General features: G+C 40.9%; 1 protein-coding gene across 1 annotated transcript in view; it reads right to left on the bottom strand.

Annotated features, from left to right (window-relative positions):
- Positions 1 to 17,034, bottom strand: part of LOC140485920 (NXPE family member 3-like) — a 65,836-nt gene extending 48,802 nt beyond the window's left edge. Inside the window, exons 1-3 of the mRNA XM_072584366.1 lie at positions 17,008 to 17,034; positions 4,819 to 4,998; positions 818 to 1,605 (exon numbers count right to left, since the gene is read on the bottom strand). Coding sequence (XP_072440467.1) covers positions 818 to 1,605; positions 4,819 to 4,944 — 914 coding nt within the window. The 5' untranslated portion in view covers positions 4,945 to 4,998; positions 17,008 to 17,034. The remainder of the gene's footprint in view (positions 1 to 817; positions 1,606 to 4,818; positions 4,999 to 17,007) is intronic.
- Between the last annotated feature and the right edge of the window lie 398 nt (positions 17,035 to 17,432).

Raw genomic sequence — 17,432 nt, 5'->3', positions numbered from 1 at the left:
TCACTGTTATCAAGGAATGCCTTTACTCTACAGTCATTCATGAATCCTTTTCAATGGCGTAATACAACACTTCTGTAAATTATTTTCTGGTCAGTTCCAGAATGTGCTGCTATAGAAACTACCGCAAAAGCATTCTATGAACTCCAGGCTCTTACCTAAATTCTTCCAGTTTACATGTTTAACAACATCACCTATAATTTTCATCATCTCCATCCAACTGTTCTTCATCCTGAACTCTTGAGCTAAGATCATTTCTAACTATTGCACCAATGCCATTCTTGATTAATAGTGCTAGTCCAACACCTTGACATAGCTCTGTATTTTTCTTGAATGTGATATGACTCTCAATACTCAGGATACAATTCTGATCATCTCGCAGCCACATTTCTATAATATCTATGCGGTGATATTTATTTACTTCAATGATGACTATTGATTTGTTCACTTTGCAATGAATGCTATGCACTTTCAGATACATAGTCGTGAGCTTTGCCTTTTCATTTTCTAAGTAACTGCTAGCTTTAACTGAAGATGTAGTCTTAGGTTTATTCTTTCTGTCCCTGCAATTCTCTGAACTTCATTCACGTCATAAGATGATTCACAATTTTCATTTCACATTTAGACTGCTTATATATTAAATTAGCAACGATATGTGACAGCTTCTAATCTCCAATTTAATGCGAACACATGTTCAAGAAGTGAGTAAAGTCATGTTTTTACATTGATTCTCCAGCATTGACAGTTCCACAAAGTACACTAATGAATCTCATAGTCTCAGCAGGGAACACCACCTAAGGGTTTTGAATCAGTGACATACCTTTGGAAGTAAAGTCCTTCTTCTCCTATTAAGAGATTCTGCTGATAACCTCCCATTGTGTGGGTGACACGAGCAGAGCATGGAAGTTCTTTAGGTCTGTAACAAAACCAGGGCTCCCCAGTTCTGATATCAGTAAAGTTACAGAGTGGTTGAGATTGAGACAAACAAAGATTACACACAGTGGTCTCAGAGACAGCTCCTAATGTGAATGTACTTTGAAAGTACACTCTCTCTGGTTGTTCCTCACGTAGTCTTTTAAGTGCTTGGATCCCTTCACTGGGATGAACCAGTAAAACAGAGACTTCAACTTTCCCCGGCCAGAATAAAGTAAAATTAATATAGTAAGTTCCATTTTGTTTGTCTATAACAGTTCCTGCTGAACCAGCTTTTAAAGCTGGGGTGTGGATCCGAGCTTGGAGATAGTCACCCCCATATCGCTTTGGGGAACCTTCAAAATCTCTCATCTGCAGCATCACTTGTAACTGATCTCCCACATAGAAAGTCTTTGCTGAATTTAAAATTACAAAGCGAACACGTGATGGGTCACTGCTTTTCTGAAAGGGCACAGAAGAATTCGGGGGTGTAGGCCATTCGATCATTTTCATAAGGAACGTTCTCTCTGACCTTTCTTCAGGGGTGAAGCTGTGAGTCTGGTATCCACATTGCAATAGCCTGTCTGTCCAAAGAGATGTTTCCTTCTCCTTTAGTTGTACAGTTGTAGAATAGAATTTTGGAGATGGGTAACTCTTCCAACTTGCCTCTGTTCCCAAGATTGATTCATTATGAGTCTGTGGAAAGTTACAACTTTATAAAACAACAAATTATGGAGATTTACTTTAGGTTTACTCTCCAAAACACACCCAGATATGGCCAAGAAAGAAGAGGGGATTTTTAAAAAAAAGAAGGGGTAAAGTTTCAGTGAGTTATTCAGGCTGATGCTGGATTAGAGGATGTTGAAAACTGCTCCAGGAGAGCACAGGCATGTGAAGATGATCCCAGTTTTAGAATGTTCACAGTAAGAAGTAGAAGTTAGGAACCAGAGAATGTGAAACTGCTAAGTATCAAAGGAAAATAACAAAAACAACATGTTTTTCAGTGAGGAGAGGCTGCAGAAAGATTTAGCCAGGAAGTAAGGGGACGATAGCAGTAGATGTGAAACAAGCTGAAATACTGTTGAGAGTCATTCCATTTGTGCACCTTGGAGTGGAGAGAAAACACAAACCCATAGACACACACACACACAAACACCGAAATGTGCCAGATAAACATACACGCATACACAGATATAGACTCACAGGCACAAAAACAGACATGTGCACAGATACAGACACACACAAAAAAAACAGACATGCACACACATACAGACACACAAACACACACACAAAAACAGACATATGCACACATACAGACAAAAACAAACATGCACACACATACAAACACAAAAAGAGACATGCGCACACATACAAACACACACACACACAAACACATGCACACAGACAACACACACAACATACACAAACACACAGATATACACACACAGATACACAAACACACACATACAGATAGACACACAAGTCGTTATCCATCAGAAACCCGCATTTCTGGGTCTGATGGCAGTGCAGACTTCGCTCCCACCCCAAATCCAAAAACATTTTCTCCTGCCCAGTGTGGACCTCCCCGTCCCACCACTAGAAGCAACTACCCTGCCCTGCACACGCCCCCCCTCCCCCCCGCACTCCCCACCCCCACCCCCGAATCAACATCCTTCTCATCCCAACCTTTCCCTCTCAGCAAATTTGACACTACCCCTCCAGGACCTAATACCCCCTCCCTCAGTCTCCTGCCATATCCAATACCTCCCGATCATCCCTGTCTGCTTAAACAATCCAATACTTAACTGCCCCCTTGCTAATTTACATCCCAGCAACCTGGCACCTATTCTCTTCCTGCTTGGCACCCTACTATCCTGGTACCCTGACCTCACATTTGTCTTACACTTGACTGCAGTAATCAAAGTGACTGTCTGTGATGCTGGACCTTTTCATTACAGAATACAACAGCTGATTGCTGTGAAAAAGGAACTGCTCGAAGCTATGAGGGACCTTTAAGAATTCAAATACAGCGTGCCATTTCTGAAGCTGCCCTGATCAGGATATCCTGTCAAAAATGCAGAGCTGCTTCACAGTATTCAGAAAACAAGGATGGAATGGCAATCTGTATGAGTTTGAAAAACCTAGCAAACAGTCAATTGCAATTGTGGAGCAGATAGTGAAAGCTGGGTCAGGGGATGGCTCAATATATACTCCTGCTCCTCCAGACTCATACCTGGAGAAAAATTGTTTTCCCTTTCCATACTCCTCTGCTCCTGACTCTGTGTTTCACCAATGCTGCCAACATCTCTGTTGCGTTGCTGTCACACTTTGCAGGAATCACCAGAAATTTTGTTTAAAATGTCCTGATCAGCACCATACAGGCAACAATTTCCTTATGAGCTAAACAGAGATTGAAGACAGCAGTAATTTACAGTAATCCTTTTCGTGTTAACTATCATTCTCAAAAGGCTATCAGAATATTAGAATTAAAATCCTGACTTCTTGCCTCCAGGCCAATCTAAGTATCCTCTGTGTCTCCAAGATACACTAGTTTTATGAGGGACAGGTCTCCTGCAACACTGTGGGTGATGGTAACTGTCTATTTATGTAAATTATCCTGTCGCCTTGAATTGGGGTGAGATCATCAGCAAGTCACTTGACGAAGTGTGAAGTTAACCTTGAATGTCTTCCCTAATACAACTTAGCTATGTAGACTGGGTAGATGTCAAGTTCAGTCGTGTTTATTGTAAAGTTAACTGATCCCTGCTAAGCAGTAGCAAAGAAGTTTTTTTTTAATGAGTATGGGTTAGGAAACTAAAATAAGCAGCAAGCCAGCAGGTCATAATTGTGATTAAATATGGACTATTAATTTTCAGCTTCCATCATCTGATTTTCATACCCATCAAAATGGATTGAAACCAGTCAGGCATGGAAACTTCCATGTCCTTTCTTTAATCTCCATCTTGATGATAAGTTTCACATATTGGAAATGAAAGGTCTTGCTGCCTGCAATTATTTAGTTTGGAAACAACGACCACAGACAGGGAAACATAGAGTGAGTGGAATTCAAACAAGTGCTTTGACAGCACAATGGACACAGGAACTTGTTCTCTCTCCCACTTTCTGCTCAGGAAAGTCAAAGCAACCAGTGACAACTCGAATGATGTCTGCCATATTCATGGCTGCTGCAAACCAACCATGGGATTCACCTCCAATGCCCCCTAAAGACTTTAAACTGCATATTCTTTTAACTTCTCTTTTGTATTGTACACTATCCTCTTTTAAACTTTGTACTTGTGTTTGTGTGCATGTGTTTGATGTTGCATCTTGATTATTTTTCGCAGGCTTAGTAAATGATAAAATTCATCTTTCTTTCACTCTAGTAAACCTTGCAAAAGGGTCCTTAATGTCTCAAATGAACTATAATCATGCTAGAAAAAAAGGTAAAACATTTGCTGTGGCCAGGTGAGGAGTTTGAGAAGAGCCAAGCCGTTCACCTCTTCATCTAATTGTAACAATCTTCTGAACCTGGTTACTATCCAGTAAACCTTGCGGGAAATTTGTACTTTAGCTGTGAGCACATTTAACCTTAGCAGGAGTAAGTTTTGGCAATGTATCATTGTCAATGTTTATTTTCAAGGCTCCAACATGAATAGTTGCTTTTTGAGCAAGGTGCCAGGGAACTACAGTTGCCAGTGGAATTTTGTCAGCATAGGAGTGAAAAATAAAATACTTTGAAAAGAAAAGTAAAATACTTAAAATTAGATCAAGAGTGTTTTCTTAAGAAAACACGACATTCACTACCTAAATCTCAACAAATTTCTCACAATCAACATACATACTCACATTTTCAAACTCTGCAATGTTAAGCCTTATTTAATATGATTGCTGTTTTATCATTCTACGCACCTGTATTTTAAACACCATCACAATCATAGACAAAGGTACCAGCACTATAATCAGTTTCATCACCCTGAAATGCAAACGGCACATGGAGCAGGGCTGCGATGAGCCTTTACCAACTTGTTTGTCCATAGTTGGAGCTCACTGTTCACCAGAATAAACAGTGTGTTCACGTCCTTCTTAAATCTGCAACAATAAAACAACAAAAATCACTAAAACAAAGCTCAGAATATATTTATTACCAGAGGTCACATTGAATTTTTCATTCTATTTGTATAAAGCCATGTGAATACACAAAGCATCTATTGCAGGGAACTCCAGAATTACAGATATTACAACTTGGCAGACGGATAATTTCATAGAGAAAGGAGTTGAAGTAGATATTGATGGTACATTCAAATCTTGTAATCTTAATCTAGATGCCAAATTATTTGGTGAAGAAATGTTCCCTTTCTAGAAGGAATGTTGTAAATCTTGAGCATGATACATACCAGTGTGACTCATATTGTACCCTCATATAGGACCAGTACTGGTTAAAATGTCACAGAGAGATCAGCTTTACTTCTCTTTCAGGGCACATTGGGGACTTTAGGGTTAAAAATCCCACTACCAAAGGACTTACTGCAACAGCAACTGAAAGCCTGTACTCTTTCAGTCCATGCATGTGGATTCTCCCATTCCATGCAAGTAAGCCCAGACAAGACCTTTGTCCTGATGAATGGCTTTTGCCCGAAATGTCGATTTCGCTGCTCGTTGGATGCTGCCTGAACTGCTGTGCTCTTCCAGCATCACGAATCCAGTATTTGCTTTCCAGCATCTGCAGTCATTGTTTTTACCTCTTTGTCCTTTCCAGACAGGACGAATAGCCCTGGCACCAACCCAGTTAACTGCCTCCCTCTCCCATTGTCTTACCTCACTTCCATATTAGCATAGGGATGTGAATCCCCATTCACTTCCCTCTCCCATATTAACACAGGTATGTGAATCCCCCCATTTACCTGTCCTCCATATTAGCATAAGTATGTGAGTTCCCCATTCGTAACAAGCAAAACCTTTCTGCCTTAATTTCTTTCCATCAACAGGTAATCATGGAAGATACGATAATCGGTTGCTATAGTCCATTCACACGTTATTACAGGATATTGACATTCATCGGGTTTTGTAAATCCATAATTACCTACTTTAAACTATGTGATGACAATCAACCATGTGACTGATAAGTCTTTGTTCAATTCCTATAAAATATACTGTCTCTGGGTGTGGGGCAGAGATTCATGAGGAAGAGTCACTACAAGCAGACACACAGCTACATTACAGATGCTTTGAATCTCCCGTCGGCTGTCTGTTAATAAAGCTACTGCTGTTATACAGATAACCTGTGTCGTCCAGATTTGTGGAACAAAGCAGACATCAACAGTACCACCAATACCTTGATTCCCAGGTCTCAGTTGTTTTTTTCTCAGGGCTGGAACTTTTAATCCTTGTCTCTTTCATATATCATGTCTGGTTTTCAGTGAACCCGATGGACAAATGCAAGGTCTTATGATGCAGTGGTAGCATCCTTATCTCTGAGCCAGCAATTCCAGGTTTAGGTCCTGTGCCATGATAAGAGTGAGGCCACTACCTGGTCAGATATCTTGTAGAAGGTATTGACAAAATACTTGGCCCATAAGAATGGTCAATCTAGTGGAAGTCAGTGGATCAATCCTTGGAAACGAGGACAGGCAGAAATAGAAGACAAACCAATTCTGTCTGAAAATTGGACAAGGCCTTGTAAACAAGCAATACTTGTACCCTTTCAGCAACCAGATAGAGTGGAGCTCATTTAAGGCACATCTCTTTCCAGAATGTAACAGTACAATTGTCGAATTGCAGGAACTTGTAGCATTAAAGGAGGCCATTTCGCCCAGAATAGCTCTTCTAACACTTTGAAAGAGCTGTTGAGCTTGATCCTACACCCTCACTTTTTGCAATAGCTTTCCCCAAACTTCAGTTTGAGTCCATTATGCTTTAAAAATTTGTAAATGATGCAGTCTTAGTTAGAAGTTTACAAATGATGCAAAACTCAGTAATGGAGTCAACAGTGATGGAGATAGAGCATTAAGTTGGATTAAAAGTAATTTCAGTGTTAAATGGTGGACTTCCTGAAGACTGTGAACATGAGTCAAAAGATTTTTCTTCTTTCCTCTCAGAAACAAGCAAACATTGTGGTTAGAAACCACGGCAGCCTTTGTCTCTGTCTGTGAGCTGACATGCTCGAGTAGTCTTGTGGCCTGTGTAGGTCACAACTCAAGGACAGCCTTCAGACATCTTTGTGCTAAAAGGAAACAAAGACATCTTCTCACTCTGAGGGACAAAAATCAGAACTGTCAGTGAATATCATCAAAAAAGAACTAGGTCAAAAGGCTCCGAACTATCACGCATAGCCAAAAATTTCAAAAGCAACTATTCCACTACTAATGGCAGCATTATCAATATAGAATCCCTACACTGTAGAAGCAAGCGGTTTGCCCCAAATGAATGTCCCACCCAATCCTTATAACTGTGTATTTCTCATGGCCAATTTACCTAGCCTGTACATCATGGGCAATTTAGCATGGCCAATCCACCAATCCACATGTTTGGACTGTGGGAGGAAACCTACACATATATGGGCAGAATATATAAACTCCACACAGACAGTTGCCTGAGGGACCCTAGTGCTGTGAGTCAACAGTGGTAACCACTGAGTTACTGTGCTGCCCTTAAATTCATCCAAGTTAATGACAACAATATAGAACATAGAGAATACAGAACATAAAACAGTATAGCACAGTACTCAATGCGGCCCTCAATGTTGTGCCAGCCTTTTATCTTACTCTAAAATCAGACTAAACTACCCTTCATTGTACTATCTTCCATATGCCTATCCCAGAGTCTCTTAAATGCCCCTAATCCATCTGACTCTAGTATGACTGTCAGCAGCGCATTCCACACATCCACCACTCTCTGTGTGAAGAACTGACCTCTGACATCTCCCCTAAATTTTCCTCCAATTACCTTAAAATTATGCTCCCTCATGACAGACATTTCCGCAATGGGAAAAAGTCTCGGGCTATCCACTCTGTCCATGCCTCTCAACATCTTGTACACCTCACTCAAGTCACCTTTGCTTCAAAGAGAAAAGCCATAGCTCCCTCAACCTTTCTTCATAAGACATGCCCTCCAGTCCAGGCAGCATCCTGGTAGATCTCCTTTGCACCCTCTCTAAAGCTTCCACATCTTTCCTCTAATGAGGTGACCAAAACTGAACACAATATTCCAAATGTGGTCTAACCAGGGCTTTACAGAGCTGCAACATAACCCCACAACTCTTAAGCTTAATCCCTGCTAATGAAAGCCAACACACAATACTCCTTCTTAACAACTTGGGTGGCAACTTTGAGGGATCTATGGACAAGGACCCCAAGATCCCTCTGTTCCTCTACACTGCCATAATCCTGCCTTTAACCCTGAATTCTGCATTCAAATTCAATCTTCCAAAGTGAATGACTTCACACTTTTCCGGGTTGAACTCCATCTGCCACTTTCTGGCCCAGTTCTGCATCCTGACAATGTCCTGTTGCAACATACAACAGCCCTCCACACGATCCACAACTCCACCAAACTTTGCATCATTAGCAAACCTTACTAACCTACCCTTCCACTTCCTCATCCAAGTCACTTATAAAAATCACAAAGAGCAGAGGTCCTAGAAACAATCCCTGCAGAACACCACTGGTTATCGAGCTCCAGGCTGAATACTTTCCAACTAACACTAACCTCTGTCTTCTATGGGCCAGCCAATTCTGTATCCAGACAAACATGCCTCCTTACTTTCTGAATGAGTTGACCATGGGGATCCTTATCAAATGCCTTGCACAAATTCAGATACACCACATCTACTGCTCTACTTTCATCAATGTGTTTTATCACATCCTCAAAGTATTCAACAAGGTTTGTACAAAGCCATGCTGACTACTTTTAATCAAACTATAGTTTTCTATGTAATTATATATCCTGTCTCTCAGAATCATCTCCAATACTTTGCTCACCACTGATGTAAATCTGAATGGTCTATAATTCCCAGGATTTTCACTATTCCCTTTCTTGAACAAGGGAATAACATTTGTAATCCAGTAGATAGTGAGTACACAGTACACCATAAATCAGGATAGCATCAAATCAAAAGAAGAAACTTACAATGTCCTGAAGTTTGGGGAAGTGTTAAAAACAAACAAAATAGTACCAAATAAAATGTGAGAAAATAAACTTTGAAAGTAACATGCAGGGACAGACAACAAGAGTGTCTTTCATTAAATATATGAAAAGGAAGAGAGAGATTAAAATTAATGTAGGCTTCTTATGAAGCTGAGGATCATAAAATAATATTCAGGAACCAAGAAATAGAAGTCATAGAGCCATAGAGATGTACAGCATGGAAATAGCCCCTTCGGTCCAACCCGTCCATGCCAACTAGATATCCCAACCCAATCTAGTCCCACCTGCTCATATCCCTCCAAACCCTTTCTATTTATATACGCATCCAAATGCCTCTTAAATGTTGCAATTGTACCAGCTTCCACCACTTCCTCTGGTAGCTCATTCCATACATGTACCTCTCTCTGTGGGAAAAAATTGCCCCTTAGGTCTCTTTTCTATCTTTCACCTCTCACCCTAAACCTATGCCCTCTAGTTTTGGACTCCCCGACCCCAGGGAAAAGACTTTGCCTATTTACCCTATCCATGCCCCTCATAAGTTTGTAAACCTCTATAAGGTCACCCCTCAGCCTCCGACGCTCCAAGGAAAACAATCCCAGCCTGTTCAGCCTCTCCCTGTAGCTCAAATCCTCCAACCCTGGCAACATCCTTGTAAATCTTTTCAGAACCCTTTCAAGTTTCACAACAACTTTCCGATAGGAAGGAGACCAGAATTGCACGCAGTATTGAATAAATCCCTTCCACTTAGGACATCAACATTGTTGTTAATACTGCCACATTTCCCTCCCCTTTCTCCTGCTTTCTTATTCCTGAATACTTGCTGTCCAGGAATATTAAGAACTCATTGTTAACTTTTTTTTAAAACCATTTCTCCATTAGTGCAACTATCTCATTATCCCATGTGGGAATTTGTGTCTTTCCTTCACCAACGTTTAATTACTCTACAATAATTGATACATATATAACTTAGTAACTCTTTCATCTCATCTGCCATTTTCCTCAGTCTAGTCTCTGTAATTTATGATCCTTCTAATTTAACTGCTGTCTTTGTCTCTGTCCTCTTATCTAATTGCATCCCTTTTCTGTTTCCTACTCTGTCAAATTATTTCAAACTTCCCCAACAGTTCTGGTGGGTCACTCCAAATAAGCATCAGTCCCAGCTCCATTCGGATGCAACCCATCCGTCTTGTACAGTTCAGTTTTCACCCAGGATTGGTTCTAATGCTTAAAAACCTTAATCCTCTGTGAGTTCTAATGTTAAAGAACGCTAATAATTAAAACTACCTTTGATGTAAAAAACTGAAATCTAACCTTGCAATTCATTTGCATTTTCTTCATTTGATGTTTTTCACTTTATTATCTTGCAAAAAAAGTGCATAAAATTCCCACAGTGGGGAAACAGGCCATTTGGCCCAACAAGTCCCCATTGACTCTCTGAAGAGCGTCCCACCCAAACCCATCCCCCTATAACTCTACAGGACTTGTGGCTAAGGCAGCTAACCTACATGCTATAGGCAATTTAGCATGGCCAATCCACCTAACTTGTACATCTTTGGACAGTGGGAGGAAACTTGACTACCCAGCAGAAACCCACATAGATACAGGGAGATGTACAAACTCCACACAGACAGTCCGCTGAGACTGGAATCGAAACCAAGACCTTAACGCTGTGAAGCAGCAGTGCTAACCACTGAGTCATAATGCCACTGTGCAGTAGAAAATGTATCCAGTTGGACCTTGCAGGCAGCTATAAATGGCTTGCTCAGGACAAAAAAGGACAGCACCTTAAAGTGTATCTATGAAAAACCGTTTGTAATAATATAGAATCCTTCATTTGGGAATCTTGCTGCTGGCGTCAGTATAACAGTTCAAGTGTCTTTGTGCCTCTTTAAGGCAGAAACAGTGTTACGAATTGAGAAATAAATGTGATTTAGAGATTGCCTTTGTTAAAACAGATTCGCTCACAGGAACTATGGATTCAAGCTCTTGTTCTTGTTTTCAGGAAGCACCTGAAGGCATTCCAGGTATGAAAGACATCTCAATGGATATCCACAAACAGTGGTATACCATAAGGATCAGTGCTGGATCCACTGCCTTTCATCATATATATAAATTACTTGGATGTAAACACAGCAGGTATATTTAGTAAGTTTGCAGATTACACCAAAATTGGACGTGCAGTGAAAAAGATTACATCAGAGTACAACAGGATCTTGATCAGATGGTCCAATGGGCTGAGGAGTGTCAGATAGAGTTCAATTTAGATAAATGCAAGGTGCTACATTTTGGGAAAGCAAATCTTAGCAGGACGTATACACTTAATGGTAAGGTCCTATGAAGTGTTGCTGAACAAAGAGACCTTGGATTGCAGGTTCATAGTTCCTTGAAAGTAGAGTTGCAGAGAGATAAGATAGTGAAGAAGGCATTTGGTATGCTTTCCTTTATCAATGTAGGAGTTGGGAGGTCATGTTGTGGCTGTAAACAACATTGGTTAGGTCACTTTTGGAATATTGTGTGCAATCCTGGTCTCCGTCCTATCGAAGGACGTTGTGAAATTTGAAAGGGTTCAGAAAAGATTTACAAGAATGTTGCCAGGGTTGGATGATTTGAGCTATAGGGACAGGTTGAATAGGCTACGGCTGTTTTCTCTGGACTGTCAGAGGCTGAGGGGTGATGGAGGTTTATAAGATCATGATGGGCATGGATAGGATAAATAGACAAATTCTTTTTCCGTGGGTTGGGGGGGTCCAGAACTAGAGGGCATAGGTTTTGGATAAAAGGAGAAAAATTTAAAAGGGACCTGAGGGGCAACTTTTTCACACAAATGGTGATGCGAGTATGGAATGAGCTGCCAGAGGAAGTGGTGGAGACTGGTACAATAAGAACATTTAAGAGGCATCTGGATGGGTATATGAACAGGAAGGGTTATGGGCCATGCACTGGCAAATGAGACTAGACTAGGTTAGGATATCTGGTTGGCATGGATGAGTTGGATTGAAGGGTCTGTTTCCATGCTGTACATCTCTATGACTCTATAACTCTAAATGTAAATTGACACTTAAATGGCTTTTAGGACCTTACCTCTATTTGAAGGAAGATCATAAAAGTCAAACACATTTAACAGATAAGACACTTTAAAATATGAAAAATAAACACAGCATGGGGAAAAGAAACAGACTTCAAACTGTGAAATAAAATCACCACACTTCCGTTTGGGGAAGGATTTAATATTTGATACAGGGTCACATGACAAAGATGCTACATTTCCTCCTTACTTATGACTAGCAAACTGCTACAAGCAGTTGGTCATACTATTGGACTGTCGTAGCACATCAGATTGAAAGAAACCCAGAACTGAAGTCCTGCAAAAGTAGAACAGGAACTGCATTTTCCCCTTGCCCCATTGATTTACAAGCTTCCGATGAAAGCAACCTCTGGTTGTTCAAATTGAAATTCATTACAGACAATTAACTCCTTCTGCAATTTGAAAGTCCTCATTTGGACTCTTGATAGTTCAGCTTCAAAATGGGAGGATTGCATTGAACCCACAGAGATGAAAGTCTACTCAATGTTTATAAATAATATTTTTCTCTTTGACTGTAATTGATCTTTGTATGTGACATATTCGCTTCATGAATATTGATAGCAAGACTTTGTTTTATTTACTCATGGGATGTGAACATCAATGGCTGCTCCAGCATTTATTGCCCATCCCTAGTCGCCCTTGAGAAGGTAGTGGTGAGCTGCCTTTTTGAACCACTGCAGTCCACCTGCTGTGGGTTGACCCACAATGTCATTCAGGAGGGAGGTCTGGGGTATTTACCCAGTGACAGTGAAGGCACAATGATATATTTCCTAGTCAGTATGGGGAGTGGCTTGGAGGGGAACTTGCAGCTGGTGGTGTTCTGATGTATCTATTGCCCTGGTCTTTCTAGATAGAAGTGGTACTGAGTTTGGAAGGAACTGTCTAGTTAATTTCTCCAGTACACCTTATAGATCGTACACACTGCTGCTACTGAGCATTGGTGGTGGAGGAATTGGATGCTTGTGGGATGTGATGCCAATCAAGCAGGCTAGTTTGTCCTGAATGGTGTCAACCGTCAACCTTCATGAGTGTTGTTGGGGCTGCACCCATCCAGGTTAGTAAGGAGCATTCTATCACACTCCTGACTTGTGCCATGTAAGTGATGGACATGCTTTGGGGAGTCAGGAGGTGAGTTATTCTCCACAGTATTCATCGCCTCTGACCTGCTTTTGTAGCCGCTGTGCTTATGTGGTGAATATAGTTGAGTTTCTGGTCAAAGGTAATGCCAAGGATGGTGATAGTAGGGGATTCAGTGATGGAAACACTACTGAATACCAAGAGATAGTGGTTAGATTGTTCATATTGGTGATAGTCCTAGCCTGGAATTTGTGTGGCAATATTTGTGGAGCCTCCTCCTCCTCCAGTCAGTTGATTAAGTGTCCACCAGCATTCCTGACTGGATGTGGGAGGACTGCACAGCTTAGATTTGATCCATTGGTCATGGGATCGCTTTGCTCTGTTTATCACATATTGCTTATGCTGTTTGGAATGGAAGTAGCCCTGTTTGGTAGCTTCACCAGATTAACACCTCATTTTTAGGTATGTCTAGTGCTGCTCCTGGCATGCCCTCCTGCACTCTCCACTGAACCAGGGTTGACCACCCCCCAACCTCCATGCACCGCTTGATGGCAATGGCTGAATGGGAGATATGTCAGGCCTTGAGGTTGCAGATTGTGTAGAAATAAAATACAATTTTTTCCTTTAAAGAACAGATGACATTGCTGTTGGGTTATTTAAAATGGCTGACTTTACATACCAAGTTATGTACACACATCCACATACAAATCTTAATCACAGGCAACTTTGAAGAAATACTGTAAATCTGTCCATAACAACAAATTTGCATCAAAACTTTTCTATAGACTTATTTTTAGAGAAATTTAGCACAAGTTTATTAAGTTCTCAAATAGACTATGTCAACAAACCCTCGGCACTAATTTGCAGTTTAACACAGAACATGCTGCTGTATCAGGCCCAGAGTGCACAACATCATTTCTCTCACAGCTTTAGTCCTTGAGCCTCTCACTTTCTGTCTCTCCCCATGTCACCTTACCTCTGAATGGTCTACATGTTTGCAAAGAAAGAAGCAAAGTCAGAGTCTCTTTTATTCCCACTGTTATCTGATTAAACCTTTCCTCGTACCAATCATCTTCAGTCCCAAGGCACTTTACTTCATCAATCAGAATTGATTTATGTCAATACAAATTTACTAGCATTACATATTTACGTAGGCAATGTCCTTTAAATGAACTAATCTAAGGCATTGAGATAATAAATAAGCTGTTGTTCCTCATTTCACATTTTCACACAAGCCAATTTCCACAGGCAGCCTTCAACACTTTTTCCATTTTTTGATGTGAGAACTTTATAACGTAAACTTCAAGAATTCCTCTACTTTGGCATCTTGTCTATACTGTGTCTATACTGAAGAGGTTTACTGCTCCCAGATGAACTGTTGCTCCAGCCACCATTTTATCTATATTATCTTTCTATTTGCACACAAACAAATGATACTGTCAGGAAAACTGGCTTCACAGTCTTTGAGGTTGAGCTCTTTTAATCCTTTAGCTCATTCCTGAAACAGCTTTGAATTTTCCATTTCCTCTCAGAATCTCCTACACCCACTCAGTGATCACCTTTACCTTGGCACCATATTGGCAATACACCTTTTCGAAATCATATTCACCATTACATAAATATCACTCAATGCCACATTTCTTGAGACTACAGAATTTCTAATTATTCCTCCTGTACAGAGTTAAAAAATCACACAACACCAGGTTATAGTCCAACAGGTTTATTCGGAATACTAGCTTTCGGAGCGCTGCTCCTTCATCAGGTGGTTGTGGAGTATAAGGTCGTAAGACACAGAATTTAAGGCAAAAGTTTACAGTAACTGAAACTATATATTGAAAAAGATCTGGATTGTTTGTTAAGTCTCTCATCTTTTAGACTGATTTGGATCTTTTAGAATGACCATGTTAGTTTCAGTTCTTTCATACGTAAATTACAGAACTTTTTTAAAGTTATATTCTCAAGTGAACTTTAACAATTGGTACCATGACGGCCCAGACAATGCATTGAAGGTGTGACGTGCCCTGTGTGAGAGTGTCTGTGCTACAATGTTCAGACTGATTCTAATCTGAAAAAATGGATTTACAGAATCTTACAGGGATTCCTGCAGTTTTTGAGCAAAATAAAATGTAATTCTGCAAGTACAAATTCACTCCACAAACTTATATGTGTGTGTGGGTGGGGGGTTATGAGTATCTGTGAGAGGATGTGTGTGCGTGTGTTAGTGTGAGAGTGTATGTGTGAGCCTACGAGAGAGGACTTGTGTATGAGAGAAGGTCTGTGTGAGTGTATGGGTCTGTAGAGTGTGTGCGTGTCTGTACGAGTGTGGGTGTGTGTAGGAGTGTGTGTATCTGAGTATATGTGTATGTGTGTCTGTGAGTGTGTGTGTGTTTGTGTGTGTGTCCTTGTCTGTGTTTGTGTGTATATAGTGAAGTGGGGTCACCTGCAATGTGACATGAACCCAAAGTCCTGGTTAAGGCCATCCCCATGGGTACCGAACTTGGCCATCAGCCTCTGTTCAGCCACTTTGTGGTGTTTCCTGTCCCGAAGTCCGCCTTGGAGGACGGTCACCCAAAGGTCCAAGGTCAAATGTTCCTGACTCCTGTACAGTGCAATCTTCCAATGTGCCAGGATTTTGCTTCTTACTGAATCACTCCAAGGAACAGTAATTCTCCTCAGAAAGCAAAACTGAGAAACCGTGAATGCTGATTATTCCTGCAGAGTCTAGCCTCTATCACTTACTTCCCCGTGGGGTGAAAGAACATGTATCCCCTGGAGATTACCATCTCTAAAAAAGCTCTCAGACTGACAGGAGCACTGTGCTACTAACCACCGTACAGCCAACCAAGACAAAGCAAAGAGGCTGGACTGCTCACCAAATAGGACAAGTTCACAGTGAGAGGTACAAGATGCATTCCTGGCCTTTTGTAAAAAGAGCTATATCTTGGAGCTTGCGACTTGGAGAGAAAGGTACATGTTGTCACAATAATAGAAATTGCTGGAGAAATTCAGCAGCTGTGAGGAGAAAGTCAATGTTTCAGATCCAGTTCTGAACAAGTGTCACTGGACCCAAGTTGAGTTGCTTAGTTTCTATAGCAATGTCTATTTTTATTTCAGATCTCCATCATCCGCAGCTCTTTATTTTACAAGACCCACGTCACCCTTTAGACCTAAATGAATAATTACTGCCTCAATTCTTTCAAGGATGAAGTCCTGCACAATGATGACACCGAATTGGCCGTTTTGTGATTGGAACTGAGTTAAATAAAACTGCGAAAATGGATGTTGCTACCGCTGTATAAAACAGCCCATTACTCCGTTTCCCCCCATTTCAAATGCAGTTACAGACAGAGGAGCGCCAGTTCTGATGAGAGGTGAATGTCTCTGTTTCCCTCCACAGGTGCTACCAAACCGACTGAGTTTCTCCAGCAACTTCTGTTTCTGTGTTTGAGGCACCTTGACTTGTTTGGCTGTGCAATGTAAATTTATACTCTCAACTCCATCACAGCCAGGCAAAATTTAGGGGGTTTGTCTCCACGGATTTAACACGAGAAGTTTTTTTCTTGTTCTTACAATTCATTAATTCCCTGTTTAATGGGTGAAGATTTTTTGTTTGCCGAATATTGTACGCTGCTGGATCATTGATACAGTTTGATTCCTACTCAATAATTCCGAAAATATCTGCACACAAACACCAACAGCATGTTTGAACCATTTAAACATCCCAGTTGAGGTTCAGCAGTTCCAAAAGGGGAAGATAAGGCACTCGATACTTAAAAATGAAAAAGAATGCTTACTTTCAATCAGCCTTTCACAGCCAGATGTTCCTTCACTTTGAAGAGAGTTGTCCAGAGGAAAAGAAACTTGAAAGAGCTTTGGAACGAAAATAAATTACACACAGTGTGGATAACGTGAACATCCTGCAAAAGACCACGCCCCAAAATACACGAGTACCAATATTTCAACGAATCATTAAAGACGGGATGACACTGGCAGAAACAGAGTCCATACATTGTGGTCTGTGTCTGTGCTGCCTGACTCGATCAATTCCAGAGCAGTTTCATAACCGGCCGGTGTCGTTCATTCAGAGTTTGATGTGTTTGGTTAAGTACGCCTGTGCATGAGAATATCACCAGTGACTTCATTTTAAAAGCCGCATGCAGTGACACCCCAATTCAGACCAACCTGAAGTGGCTGCTGTCATCCCGCGAAGTAGCCATTT

This window comes from Chiloscyllium punctatum, chromosome 15, assembly GCF_047496795.1.
Source record: "Chiloscyllium punctatum isolate Juve2018m chromosome 15, sChiPun1.3, whole genome shotgun sequence".
NCBI lineage: Eukaryota > Metazoa > Chordata > Chondrichthyes > Orectolobiformes > Hemiscylliidae > Chiloscyllium > Chiloscyllium punctatum.
Note: the sequence above shows the minus strand (reverse complement) of the source record. Positions and strands in the feature narration are given on the sequence as shown.